Genomic DNA, 15,476 nt, shown 5'->3' with positions numbered 1-15,476 from the left:
ATCATTGCTGGAAACAGGAAATAAAAGTTATTCTTTCGACTCCTTGCGCTTTTTTATACTATTGCGGCAACAATAACATGACCTTTTTACTTCACTTTTCACTTTAAAGTAAGTCTTATAAGGTGATAATTTTTTTAATTAGAATATAAGATAACTTCCTTCAATTTTTAAAAAAAATATTTGGTGGTGTGAACCCTCTGATTACATTTTTTATAGCAAGCAAAAGAAATGCATTTTCTATAGACGCTTGGAAGTTACCTTTCAAAGCGTTTGTATCACTTCGATACCAAAAATCATGCACTGGCAAATCTTTTTATTCTAAAAAAGTTAGTAAATTTGCATTTTCGACGTAAAAATGGAGGAAAAATTGAAACGCTATGAGAAAATACAATTTCTTGGCGAAGGACAGGTAAGATGAATTGATTTTATTGAAAGCCATAGCAATTTTTATTTCCTATTTGAAGTGCAAATTGACAAATGCAACTTGTTTGTTGACAAAATTGCACACAATTAAAATATTTATGGAAGTATTTTCACATTACACAACAGCAAAAGCTAATAGCTTTCTGAGATTAATTCATTAACAGAAATTCATAAAGGAGACTGCCTTTTAAACATAAGTAAGGCCCATTTGAATTTATTATATGATATTGATTATTGTTGAATTTGTTCCCTGGCAAAAATAGAAGTGGCTAGCCGCATAGGCCTGTATTGCCAGCCAAAAGTTATAGCCAGCCCATATGTGAGTCGCATATGTCTTGCCTATAGCATACAAACACTTTGTACTCTTGTCGTACAGCATTTTTTCAATAATAAATAAATGCAATGCTGAACGTCTTATTACAGTTTCACAAAGAGTGAACATACATATTTTTTTCAAAAAAAATTTAAATATGATTTTTGGCTTTTATATATTGACAAGATATCTGCTAGTCAAAATATATTGATGTGCCAAAGCTAGATTCTGCAATATGTTTGTTCTGCCAGGGTCAGAATCGAACTTCTTAATCTTAGAGGGGAGATATTGCCATACACAAAAATAGCACAATATCTCATCGCCTAGTACAATTAGGTGGAATAAAAGATCTATCAGAAATAAAGGAATCTTTTACTGAGCTGATAAAAATTCTGAGTTATTTACTTGTTATGATTATTAAAAATAGTTTGTCATAACTACCGCTGGAAATTGAACCAATATCGTTAGTATGCAATCGTGAAAACCAGGTGCACTGCATACGACAAACAAGAAATCCTTACCCATACACTTTTTAATGGTGAGCAAACAACCAGCTTGAAATATTCTAAGCCCGCTAAAACAGTTCAAGATAAATTATTAATAACACTGACATAAAAATGGCTTTTGTTTAGACTAAAGCTTGACATAAAATCATAACTAATGTTGTATAAAAGCAATAAGTTGATAACCTATCTTATGAAGGGAAATGTTTCTTTCTATTCAAGAGTAGTTCAATATATCAGACATTACGGGCTTGTTATAGTTTATGATGGGTAACTCTTTGTCAAATTGTATTGTCAAGAACATATTCTCTAGTATTCCATTATCTGAGTAATTATTATGACCCTAATCAATGAACATACCAAATTTATACAAAATATGCCCTTTTTAGCATTTTTTTTAAGATCAAATGAGGAAAATATGTTTTGGGTCAATATGGGGGGTGTCTTATTAATTTATTGATAAAAATATTGAAATATCACAGCAAACATTGGACTTTGGGGGGGGGCAATATATTGATAATGAATTGTTATGACGTTGACGTGACCTCCTGGACCTTTCCTGTTTACTGATGGCCTAATTGCAAGTCATCTTGCATGTGAGGGTTTGACATTATAATGTGCACTGTATGTAAATTTGTATAAAAATATTTTTCATAAACCTATATGGGAGAGTTACAAATAGCTTTGATGCTTCATTGTGGTGAAAAAAGGGTCATGCGCAGCACTGTATCAATACTTCCATGTAGTTTTTATGAATGCAGAGGGAGAGTAATCAATTATTTTATATATCAATTTTAATATTCCATTTCAGTTTGCCACTGTGTATAAAGCCAGAGATGTTATGACTGACAAGATAGTGGCTGTCAAAAAAGTAAGTTCTTCATACTTTCTGAGGGGCTTGAAGGTTATAAAATATTTTCTGAGCTCTGTCTAAAATATTGGGATACATTGGAGTACATTTAACAATTTGTTTACCTGAGATTTGAGCATAGAACATTACTTTATGACCCTCTACCAAGTTATTTCAATTTTTAAGATAAAAACTCAAGGAATTCAAATATTATGATATGATTCAAATAAAATTTATTATTTGCGTTGTGTATAGTTCTGTCGTTAGCATAAAATCTTGAAATGTGATGGCATATTGGCGTGAATGATAACTGACATATGGAAATGAGGTGTGATATATAGCAAACTGATAGCTATGACATATATTAACTGTTCATAATTTAATATATATTATATATTTTTTAAATGTGTTATAAACACACATGACGTTTTAATTCATTAATCCTTACCATGAATAATACTATAAATGCCTTATGTTAATGTTTACTTGTTTTGTATATAAAAAAAAGTGTTGTGAAACTGGTGTATAGAGTCCAATTCAAATTTTATTACTTAAGACAAGCCAATAAGTTAGAATTTAAATAGAAAGGGTCAACATAACAATTATGTAAAAAATGCTTTATAATTAAATCAGTATAAACTTTATATAAATACACAGCAATGAATCCCTTAGTTAAAATAAAAAGTCTGAAATTTTAAATTAATAATATCAGCATGGGTAAAAACAAAAATGTAAGACGAAATATTTTCACATTTATTTGTATTATATAAACAGGTGGTCATGGTACACATATTGAATTGACTAGTCACTTGTTAAAAAAAATCCAAAGCAAGATATACATGTTTATTAAGTCATATAGAAAACTAATAATGAGATTTAAAGTTTCATGACTGACTTTCTTTTTGATAATTAAAGCCTAAAAACCGGAGATATAAAGAAAATAAAGATGAGATATCAGAAACATGTTTTGTTGTCAGGGTATAATTCATGTTTGGTACTTGAAACTAAAACCTAAAAATAGTATGAACATTTAATACCAGGTAAAATTTCAAAATTGACTCTTTTGAAAAATGATAATTCCACTTTTTCTTTCATTTATTTGTAAAGAGTAAAAAATTTCTGTAAACTAATAGTAAGAAATATTACATGTTATAATTAGTCAATATTGTATGATCCTGTCAGTATTATTTTTATATTTAGATTAAACTTGGTACACGACAGGAAGCAGCTGATGGTATCAACAGAACTGCCCTGAGAGAAATCAAACTTCTACAGGAACTAAACCATCCTAATATTATTGGTGTAAGTTAACATTATTTAATGATCATTAATACCTGGCCTTGCCCTTTGTCATACAAATTTGACAATAGGTAGTGAATGACATCCAATCAACCTTTACATTACTTACACCTACTTGTTGTAGGTACAGATCTCACCTGGAATTTTGAATGTTTGAAAGCTATAAACCTAAATCTAACTGTAAACTTAATTGCCACATGGTGTGAGTGAAGTCAAGCTTAATAGACTTACTGTGGAAAAAAAGATATTTTGGGTTTTTCCAGCTAATCCGGGGGTACAAAAAACTTTTACAGTTACAGCCTCGAAAAAAAAGTGCAACAGGTTGACTAATATAATGTGACCGGTAGTGCATAGTAAAAGTTTGTTTGTACCGGGGAATAACCATGGAAAAATCAACATTTGCAGAGTTCCTGATTACAACTATTGGAGTTAGTGGCCATTACTACAAAGGGATATGTCCTTGTAACTAAAGAGAATTAATCAAATTAAACATGTTTGTTATTGTATTTTGAACTGATTCAATACTGTCCCTGAAATTCTTTATTTACCTATCATTTATTATATCAATAGATGATACACAATGAAATTTTCTCCAGGAAATATTCATGCATATAAGTTGCCACCCCTGATATATAATGTGATGATTCTAAATGATCTTATCTGGTATTTTAATATGTTAGTCAATTAACACTTTATTTATAATTTGAAATTCATGACAAATCTTGAATGTTAAATTTATGGTAGAGTCATTTCTACTTTCAGTTGATGGATGTGTTCGGCCAGAAGTCTAATGTTAGTCTTGTATTTGATTTCATGGACACTGATTTAGAGGTAAGTATATGTAATAAAAATAAATATATAAATTGAAAAAAAAATACACAGAAAAAAGGTAAATACATGTAATGATATAAGTATTTTATAATTTTATCTGAATTTTATATAATTCATTCAATACTGGTTATGGAAGGAAACAGTCTTAAATGTGATTAATGTATACATGTACCAGCAGATTATGTTTCAACTTACCTATAAAGAACAGGGCTGGCATAAAGAGCATGGTATATAACTGGAATATAGTGCTTACTGTAAAAGAAAAAACAAGGTTAAAAGACTATGATAGAAGATAGAACTTTGTATAAAAAATATTGTATAAAGAACATAATATTATATCATTATATATATTGTATAGATAAAGTGTGATATTTCAGGTAATTATCAAAGATAACACAATAATACTCACGTTGGCACACATCAAGACCTACATGCTACAAACACTGAAAGGGCTGGAATACTTACACAATAACTGGATATTACACAGAGTGAGTTAGCACATTTTTTTTGAATTTTCAGGAGAATAAAATATATTACTTAAAGGCCCAACTGGACTATAAAAGCCAGCAGATGGCGCTAGGGCAGGTTTCTTATTAATTTTATGCATGCTTCACTTCAGGGACCCTTTTTCAAAGATTTAAGATTAATTACCAAATGCATTTAAACAACACTTGGCATGTATGTAGGCATAGATATTCTTCATATAGATTGACCAAAATTATTCAAAATAAAACTTTGTTAAGTGTGTTTCTGGAAAAAAATACTGGCTGTCAAATTTGAAATTTGAATTTCCCTGGGAGCCAACTGATCATTACAGGTCATGAACCTTCAGTAGTAAACAGACGCACGTGGCAGTGTTTATTTCAGTGAGAGAGATTTGTAGCAGACGATATATTTCAGGGAGGGAGATTTTCAGCAGACGACACATTCGAATGCTGAATACATGATAAGAAAAAACAATAACTTTTACTGATCTTACTTTATCAAAAAGTATTTATATCCAACAAATTTACAATAATCCATTAATCTATGATTTTTTTTTAATTTCAAAGTACTGATTCAACTTGTATTTAAATGGTTTAAACTTCATGAAAACAGTAAAAGTAACTTCCAGGTATATTTCATTTACACTATATTTTGTTGTAAATATCTTGCAGTCAAAATTACATTTCACAAATGTTTATCCTTTGTATAAAATGTTTATATATTAATAGTTTAAAAATATTTAAAATTCCTGTCAAGATCATTTTTAGCAGTTTTTTCTTAAAAGAAATGTCCCATGTACGGCACATCCTTTGGATTTGGATATAGTTGTCTGACTTGATGCAGGACACAGTCAGGCATAACTTCCCTTACAGTTAGTTCAACATGTGCTGCAAGCATAAGTCTCTCCTTTCTTTCTAAATATACACTATTGCTCCAAAGTCCCCTTCTGTCGAGCATAGTCCAGTATTTTCTATAAAGTTTTTTTCTTATTAAGTTATTTCCTGGTCTTGCTAAGCGACCATCTCCTAACCAGGCCTGAGGACTTGCAGTCACACAGGGGGAACTAAGACAGTGGTGACAAACATCTGTATTACCGGTAGCCAGTTCAGATGATCCATCTTGTTGATACGTTGACAAGTTTGCATTCTCTTCAGGTATTTCTTTTTCGCAAACATCTGAGTTTACTGACTTAGTCTCAGTGGATGTTCTGCTCAAATTTTGATACTGGGTACTTGTTGCTTCAGTATCGTCATCACTTGATATTTCAATATCCCACCCATGAAAATTGAATATTCCACAAGTAATTTCTTTCTGTTCTTCTGTCATATAAATCACATATCTCTTTTTCTTATTATCCTGTGCCATTTTTTAGAATTCAAATTTGTACGAAATATATAAAATCAGATTATAACAGCTTAAAGATTTGCACTATTTCCCTCCAAAACAAGCATCATATGTGATTTTTAATTCTACATGGCAGGCCATACAATGAACAATTATACTTCAGTGTGACAGCATCTTAATTAGGTGTTGGCAGATTAAAATGTTTCCCAGCAGAGTTTACAGTTAAAACAATGTGAAGCTGATATCATTTTCATTTGTGTGAAGAATTCATTAGTAAAGTCAGGTATACAATATAGTGATAAACATGGATGATAACCATAATCAACAAGTTGAAGATCATAATAATGGAATAAAAAGAATACGCTTGGATTTACGTAAGGAGCCAAAAGCCTATCCATCAAATTCTGGTGAAAAAAGACGTGCAAGAAATAAAGAAAATAGACAAATAAATAGAAAATCAAGAGGCAAATTGGAGTACTATTACAATGATGAGTCAGAAAAAACTGAATTGTTTAACAAAATTGACAAAATAAAATTGTTTCTTGGTGGAGGACAGTTTAATAAAATATCGACGTTTGAGCTACTCCACAGGCTTTGTGATTTTTTTACTTCTCTGAACTTACCCGTTGAAGATAATGTGACAAATGAAAGTTTAGACTTTGAGCCAGAATATCAATACTGCACCTTGGAAGATGCAAAAACACAAGACATTTTTATAGGATGTTTATCATTAGTTCAAAAACTTATAACACAAGTACAAGCCCATGATATAAAATGTATGGAAAGATTAAGTCTTGATAAATCAAACAACAAAAAAATGCATGGGGTAATGACTGCCAATATCAAATGTAAGGAGTCCCATGCCTTGAGCTGGACGTCCTCTCCACACATGGGAAACGGAAAGTTTTTAGCAAGTTACAAATTTTGTCATGGTTATTTTTCCAGCGGTATACTACCTAACCAATTTCAAAAACTGTGTGAAGCTTCAGATATTGCAGATTTTGGGGAAAAATATATTTCTGAAATGATGAGACTTACAAAGGAGCTGTAGAGAATGAAGTCTTAGAATCTAAAAACAATGCTCTTGAAGATGAAATTGCCATGACCGCTGCACTTTTGCCTGATGATGAAATACTGACAGGAATAAATATTGTTACTGATGCCCGCCATTGTTGGCGCAAGAATGCAAAGTTCACTGATGTTGTCTGTCTTGGTAAAGCAACAAACAAGTGCATTCAAGTTGAGACAGTCACCAAGTCTGATGATCCCAGCTCTCAACGGCATGAACTTGTAGGAGTACGACGCTTATATGATTATCTTGACGAGAAGGACTGCCCAGTAAACATCCATGCACATGACAACAACAACCAAATAACTAAATATGTCAGAGAAGAAAGAAGCCCAACAACGAATGCAAGTGATACTTGGCATATGACCAAGGGCATAGCTAAAGCTGCAAGAAAAATAACAACAGGCTTCAAATCAACACATGGAGTTGTGTGGCATGAGGAACTGTCTGACAAGGCTGCTGCGTTAAAAACTCACACATTCCATTCAATGAAAAACTGCCAAAATAATCCCGAAATTCTACGAAAAAACATACTTAACTTTGTTGACCACTACAAGGGCAGTCACGACAATTGTCTACCAACTTCTCGATGCAAAACAGACCCAAATTATGAATGTTCCAAATACACCATCAAAGATGAAAAAGCTGTTTCTATTCTTACAAATTTTTTAAAATCAATGCCAGTATACAAAGATGCAGAAAAATATAGATACTGTATGGATACTCACTACGTAGAATCGTTTAATAATGCATTATTACAGTATGGAGACAAAAGAATATGTTTTGGATTAGATGCCTACAAAATCAGGATTAACTTGGCTGTCCTTGACTGGAATGAAAATGTGAATCGCCCTCAAACATCAGAAAGACAGATTCCATATAAAAGAGATCCTTCAAGAACATACAGCATTCCAGTGAAAAAAAGAAAAACAACTGACTTCAAAAATAATAGCTTGACAAGATGGCTTGATAATGTCTTTTAATTAATCTGATTAATCTGTGAGTTATATAAAACATCCATTAAACCTCTCCTGTGTAAAATCAGCTGTTTTTGTTTACATTCTCTCTGCAGGTTAACACTGCATGCTATTTTTAGCTCATGGTTTTTAACAGACAGTTTTACATCTCTGATTAGTCACACCCACAAATACTCGCTGCCGCGGCAGCGAATGTTGCCCCTTTAAAGTGAATGTTTTCCTGCATAAGAAAGAGGCAGAGTATACAAGCCCTTTCCCACTTGTCAGAATTATTTTTAAATTCACAATTAAATATTGAGCCGTGTCACGACAAAACCAACATAGTGGGTTTGCAACCAGCATGGATCCAGACCATGCTGGTCGCAAACGCACTATGTTGGTTTTGTCGTGACTCGGCTCATTTAACCTTTACCTTGCTGAGTTTCTTGAATGGACTTATCCAGCGTTAAATTTGGAATGATCTCTGGGGATATCAAGATGAATAATGTAATTGAGCCAGCTAACAATATAGTTTGGTCACACTGCAGGGATGAGTAGACTGGCCTGGCTATATACTGGTGGCAAAGGCTAGTCACTTTCAGCAAGAAGAAACATTATTCTTGAAGATTAACCAAAATTGAGATGATTTACCCCAAACCTAATAGCTTTTTACAAAATAAACAACCATTACACCCAAGTATGTTAAAAATAATAATAGGGTTTTTTTTTTTCCTCATTTTCTTCTATTCACCACTCAATAATTTGTCAATTTAATAATTAGGGATTGTTGTAAAGATAGTAAAAATAAATCACTGACTTGTAGTGTAGAAGATTGAATGCTGGCTTCTTCTAGTGTGTGTGGGATAATTTAGATTTCTGGCATATGGAAAAAGAACTAAAAAGTGATGAATTAATTAGATTTCCATTAGTTTGATATTTCTCTTTGTTGAGATACTAAGCCAGCTTTTCTGTGTGAGTGGAGGGCTGTGATTACAATTTTCCAAATTTACTATTTCTGCGTTTAGGCTTGCTGTTGCATACCAGCATTTGAAATACATGTATGTCTGTTCATTGGTTTCTTGAAATAACAATGGTAAATAATGCATATTTGTTGAACTTTCTTTCTTTTTTATTGTAGGATATGAAACCAAATAATTTACTCATCAACAAAGAAGGTGTACTTAAACTTGGTGATTTTGGTCTTGCCAAATTTTTTGGTTCCCCAAACAGAATATATACTCATCAAGTAGTTACAAGGTATGATAAGGATCTTTTTTGTTGTTATTCATATATAGATTTACCTTTAACTTGTCCCATCAGTGTTTTCAAGCTAACAACAGACTCACTTTTAATAATTTATATGATTTATATAAAAGATATATTTACTACTTGGAAATGAGTAGAATTAACCACCAAATTTCTACCACTTGTATTTTAAACATGAAAGAATAAGTAATTCACCTCGGCTCTAGTCAGCATATAGTTATAGTTATAAACTTGAAAAACTTTGACGATTATATTAAAACACAAACACTGGAAATTTCCACTTAAACTTCAAGATGTCTTCTGGAACATAATCAAGACCAATAACACTAGCTAGGATACCAACTCTATAATTCTCCTTTTTGACCTAACAAGATCTTGCCATTGTGTTTTTTCTTTTTTGAAAGCATTCTTATGATGAAACATTTGTACATTGTATATGTTAAATAATAATTATGTTGGAATACAGTACCGTTGATTTGTTTCAGATGGTACAGATGTCCAGAGTTGTTGTTTGGTGCTAGAAACTATGGAACTGGTGTGGATATATGGGCAGTTGGATGTATTTTAGCAGAGCTTCTCCTGAGAGTAAGTTGGTTGTTTTGTTGTGGTAGGAACACAGTCTAAAACATCTTGTCAAAATCTTCTTGTTTGTAACCATTATAAATTAGCTTTTATATACATGTATCACATTTATAATAATTTGAAAAAAAAAAGATGATAAATATGTATACGTGCAGCTTATCTATAGAATAGTCATTAAGTTCTATTTGTTTATTGAAAATAAAATGTTTTTATCTTAGCAGTAAAAACGATTTGTTTATATGACAAGTTTAGTGCCACTCTGGATACTTGTCCAGCAACAATGTATATAGTTGACTGAAAATTCCAATAGCTAACTGTAAAAACAACTTGTCCAATTTCAAATCTAGATCATTAACTATTATATATTCTTTCAGATACCTTTTCTTCCTGGTGATACAGATCTTGATCAACTTAGTAAAATATTTCAATGCCTTGGTACACCTGCGAAGGAGGAATGGCCTGTAAGAAGTGTTTTGTTTTTTCTTGTCTATTTTCGGAATAAGGTCTGGTCCTTCAAATTAAGAAATTTGTTTTCTTTAAAAACTATGTAATTTGAGGGAAATGAATCACAGCAAAAGTCAAATTTTGAATCATATTTGAACTTTTGACCACATTGTTTGAAAAATTGGTCTTTTTTGCAACAGGTCCTTTTAGCTGAATGGTTATTCGTATACCAACCCATTTATATTAAACATGTCTTGCTCTATACATTTATGGTATGCATAATTTTATTTATAAAATTTTTTGTGCAGTTATCTATAATATGAAGTAACCATTTATAACAAACATCAAGATATATAAGTTTTCATCAATAAATGGCCAGACTGATGTTTAAAGTAATATAGTATAAAATTAGCATTTATTTGATTGTTTAATTACCTCATCTCTGTAGGCAATGGAACATCTACCAGATTTTGTACAGTTTAAACCATGTGTTGGTACCCCGTTGAAGGAAATTTTTATAGCCGCCTCTGATGATCTTCTAGATATTCTACAGGGTATGCTAACCATGGATCCATTGAAACGTCTTACTGCAACACAGGTATATCTATCTACAGTTACCCTGTACTGTTGTATCTTCATTCAGGAGCAGTGTTTTATACAACATATTGTTGTTTATAGGGGGCGTCCGTGGCCGAGTTGTTAAGGTCGTTGACTTCAAACCACTTGCCCCTCACCGCTGTGGGTTCGAATCCTGACAGGGACTTTGGATTCTTTCATGTGAGGAAGCTATCCAGCTAGCTTATGGAACGTTGGTGGTTCTACTCAGGTGCCCGTTCGTGCCTGAAATAATGCAGGGAAGGGCACTTGAGGTCTTTCTCCACCAGTAAAGTTGGAACGTCGCGATATGACCTATACTGTGTCGATGTGACGTAAAACCCAAAACAAACAAACAAATCATTGTTTATATTGCTTGCTGGTTAACCTATAACTTGTTGCACTGAAGTATGTGTGTGATATATAAACAAGATATTGAATGAGTTTAGGTTCAATAATGAATTTATTGAACTAGTGGAATAGAATCATATTATGCAAGCGTCATGCCAGCATTGTATTATTCAATCAGTTCATTAAATTAAGTTTTGAACCTACGCGAATGTAATACTAATTTTATCACATATGAAAACTACACAAAAACGAGAGTCATGCACAGTGCACATTTTCTGATAAAATTGCTATCATTTCTATAGTCTAAGTTATCGTGCAATCATGAAATTTAATACTATAAATTTTGTCTTAGCACTGTTAATACATTGTTAACAAAAGTCACATTTTTGTGGCGGCATGGCCAAGTGGTTAAGGCTTCCGACTAGAAATCTAATGATCGCCTGCCGCATGAAACCCAGACAGGGGCAAGTCGTTTCTTTGAGCAAGGAACTTTACACTCATTGCTCAGTACTGGTTGGTTTCAGGAACGGATTCGAAAGTGCGTTTATAAGCTTATAGCTTCCTGCACAATTGAACTAAAATAAATTCTGTCTAAACCAAAAGTCACACTTGCCCGTTTATTGGAAATATTGTCTGAAGTAAAAAAAACAGGGTTTTCAGTTGGTATTCATGTATGTGTTTTTGACTGTAGCATATGTCAAAGGAGAAGTGTGGATTTGTTTCAGGCATTAAAGAGTGATTATTTCCTCAACAAGCCGTATCCAACCCCCAACCATTTGCTGCCTATGATAGGAAACACAAAGAAAGAAATAATGGACCAATGTAAACCCAGTCTGAAGAGAAAAATTGATGGAGAATCTGGTATGTTTATATATATATATATATATTTACATGTGTATGTGAGATTTAAGGATCTTTATCCATCAGTGATACATCCCATCAATATGATCATTAGATTGATATACCTAACAGTACACAGTTCAAAGGAAAATAATAGATTTCATACTTTCCTATAGAATAAGGAGCCATGTCAGAATTTTTTAAAAGATCTTGCGTGGGGTCATTACTCTTTAGAAGATGTATTATTGATAAGGGTTATAAATTGAGATATTCTGAGTTACTTGCCTTTAAAATATGTTTTGTTAAAGACATTAGTTTTGGTGCATATAGAATGTTTTTTGGTGTAGCACTTACTATTTTACTTATACTTACTTCTACTTACTATACTACCATGTATAGCTTGTGTCGGCTTGTGATTGATTTTATATTCATATTATAAAAAAAAAACACGTTTTTATTAGGAGTGTATATTGTTAGTTAGGAAGCTGTCTTACAGATTGTATGGCTGCACATTTCTCAGCCTGTGAAATTTGGCACCCAGTGTGGGGCAGTGACAGAATATAGCACAGAGTTAAATTCACATTGCTCTGTAACCCTTAGAAATTCCAGGGCAAAGTTCAAGATAGCAGGATAGTGTGGTAAAGTTCACTATTTAGGGGAGATGTGTAAGTGGCTGGATAGCTCAGTCTGTAAGAGCTACAGAACAGTATTCAGTTTGGGTTTGAATCCCAGCCAGACTGCGCATTTTTCTCACCCTTTGACACAGTTTTGCACCCTTTGACACAGCAGTTTTGCACCCTTTGACACAGCAGTTTTGCACCCTTTGACACAGCAGTTTTGCACCCTTTGACACAGCAGTTTTGCACCCTTTGACATTGCAGTTTTAAAGAAAAATGAAAATTACCACATGATTTGACAGCAGTCTTACATATCAATGATATAACCATCATAATTACAAAGGTGCAGTATTGTAATAATACTTAATTTGTCTTTTTTTGGTATATTTTTTAGCAGGACTTGCAAAGAGACTAGTGTTTTGATGATATTAGACAGTGTTTATGGTGCCAAATTGACTCTAGTCCCATGAAAAGTCAGAAATTCAACCAAATACCTACACCTAAAGAAAACAACACAAGTGACAGTTAACTGCAGAAAAGATAGTGTGAACAAGACTTGGGCAATTTCATTTAGACCAAAGTGCATTATACAACTTACAGAATACTTGTATGACCTTGTGAGCATTGAACATTATTATACCGTGCATTTATCAACAGATTATTATTTCTTTTTAAACGGGTTCAGATGAAGCAAGTTTTAAGGAGATGCATTTTTTTATTTAAATATATTGACTCATACCTAAATATATAAAGATGAATGTCTATATAGATTTTATTTGTATTTGTAGTTTGTACGGGGTAATATAGCTTATAGCATTTCATATGGTTCATTTACATCGAGAATACTGAAATCCATTTTAGAAAATCGTACTTATTTGATGGTTAAATAAATAGGAATTGGAATGTGGCAATGATTTTCCTGCTGTCACTCTAACTTGGTATTATATACTGGTCAGTTAAACAGAAAAGTAATGAATTATTTTACAGTATCTCAAATTCTCAAATTTTTAAAACAAATGTTGTTGAACAACAATAAGATTTGATTATTTGAATTCTATAAGGCTTGTTAATATTGAAGATGAATTTTATGTGTGCCCTTAATGGAAGTTATCCTATTTTTGTGTCCTCTTCCACAAAATTCCATTCTTCATATGCATTGTGTTGAAATACTTTAAATGGAACTTAATGTTTATCACTCCTACCCATATTTTATAATATGTTTTCTGTAAGTATCTTTAACCTACTGAATTTGTTAAATGTTCTTCAGTTTCCAATTTTAGGAGCTGTCCATCATTGACTATAGGGATATAAAAATGAGCCGCATCATGACAAAACCAACATAATGGGTTTGCGAACAGCATGGATCCAGACCAGCCTGCGCATCCGCGCAGTCTGATCAGGATCCATGTTGTTTGCTATCAGTTTCTTTACTTGTTATAGGGTCAGACTGTGCGGATGCGGAGGCTGGTCTGGATCCATGCTGGTCGCAAACCCTTTATGTTGGTTTTGTTGTGACACGGCTCAAATGAAAATTTTAAATTATTGAGTCAATAGTGAAATTTAAGTTTGTCAAATGGTAATGCAGTTAGAGTTCAGATGGACATTAATATGATCACATAGACTAAAAGACAAGAGTAATTTAGTGTAAATCATCTTTGATCATCTTAAAGTGGATTGGTCTACAATGGGGGAAATTTTCCATTAGTATTACAAATGTTAAAAAAAACACTAGAACATGCTATTGTATCATTAAGATATTCTTCTGAAATATTGACTTGAAAATATTAATTTAAGTAGTGACTTAGTTTAAGCAATAATAATATTTTGTGCTGAATCAATTTATTATCTGCTATATAAATGTATGTAATATTGGATCCTGTATCTCACACTTGCCAACAACTTCCTTAAGTTATTACTGGTTTGTTGTTATATCTGATACGAAATGTTGTCATCATGATTATTTAAAGACCTTCCATTATAGACCAATTCACTTTAATGTTACAATTGTTAGAAAATATAAGCCTGTAACATTTATTTATTTTTCTCTATCTTAATACAAAATTGACATAATATTTTAGTACATATTTTATCATTTTGTATTTTACAATATATTATACCCTGACTTTGTCCCAATTATTCACATGCATTTGATTTTTCACACTGCCAAAAGTGAGAACATTCTTTTTTTTATTTAATGTGTGGTAAAAAATGCATTTAAATTGATTTTTCCGTTCATTTGTATTGCTCAGTATTCAACACTCAAAGGGAGATCACTCATCTCTTAGCTGGTATTTGATTTATAATTTTGTATATTTTGAATGTTACATTTTTGTGGTGTTAAATAGTGAAATGTTATAAGATTGGTTGAACTAATATTGTACCTGGTGTTATTATGTTTTTGTTGGTGTTTTGTTTTGTTTTTTCTTTCACCTTTTTAGCTCACCTGAGCACGAAGTGCTCAAAGGTGAGCTTTTGTCATCACTCTGCGTCCGTCGTGCGTCGTGTGTCGTGCGTCGTGCGTCGTGCGTCCTTCAAAAAATGGCGTCAAACTTTTCAAACAACATCTCCTCCTAAACTACATGGCCAATTGCAACCAAACTTTACAGAAATGATCCTTAGGTGGACCCCTTTCAAAGTTGTTCAAAAATTTAAATTCCATTAAAAACTCTGGTTGCCATGGCAACCAATAAGAAAAACTTAAAAAATCT

At 32.4% G+C, this 15,476-nt stretch overlaps 1 protein-coding gene across 3 annotated transcripts; it reads left to right on the top strand.

The window, feature by feature from the left end:
* Nucleotides 1-239: 239 nt before the first annotated feature.
* Nucleotides 240-15,213, top strand: LOC132731757 (cyclin-dependent kinase 7-like). 3 transcript variants are annotated; one of them, XM_060718008.1, is made up of 11 exons: nt 240-409; nt 2,051-2,110; nt 3,290-3,391; nt 4,151-4,219; nt 4,597-4,707; nt 9,213-9,331; nt 9,826-9,925; nt 10,297-10,383; nt 10,815-10,964; nt 12,037-12,172; nt 13,166-15,213. In XM_060718008.1, exons 1-11 carry the CDS (start codon nt 356-358, stop codon nt 13,189-13,191), a joined length of 1,014 nt encoding a protein of 337 aa, XP_060573991.1. In that variant the 5' UTR covers nt 240-355; the 3' UTR covers nt 13,192-15,213. The 3 variants fall into 3 exon arrangements, with proteins under 3 accessions (XP_060573991.1, XP_060573992.1, XP_060573990.1); XM_060718009.1 differs by lacking the exon at nt 13,166-15,213 and adding an exon at nt 12,752-12,792; XM_060718007.1 differs by having other exon boundaries at nt 242-409; nt 13,163-15,213.
* Nucleotides 15,214-15,476: the final 263 nt, after the last annotated feature.

The sequence above is a fragment of the Ruditapes philippinarum genome, unplaced genomic scaffold (assembly GCF_026571515.1).
Source record: "Ruditapes philippinarum isolate M1 unplaced genomic scaffold, ASM2657151v2 ctg1640_1_1_1_1, whole genome shotgun sequence".
Lineage (NCBI taxonomy): Eukaryota > Metazoa > Mollusca > Bivalvia > Venerida > Veneridae > Ruditapes > Ruditapes philippinarum.
The sequence above is the reverse complement of the archived record's forward strand: the minus strand, read 5'-3'. Positions and strand labels throughout refer to the sequence as shown.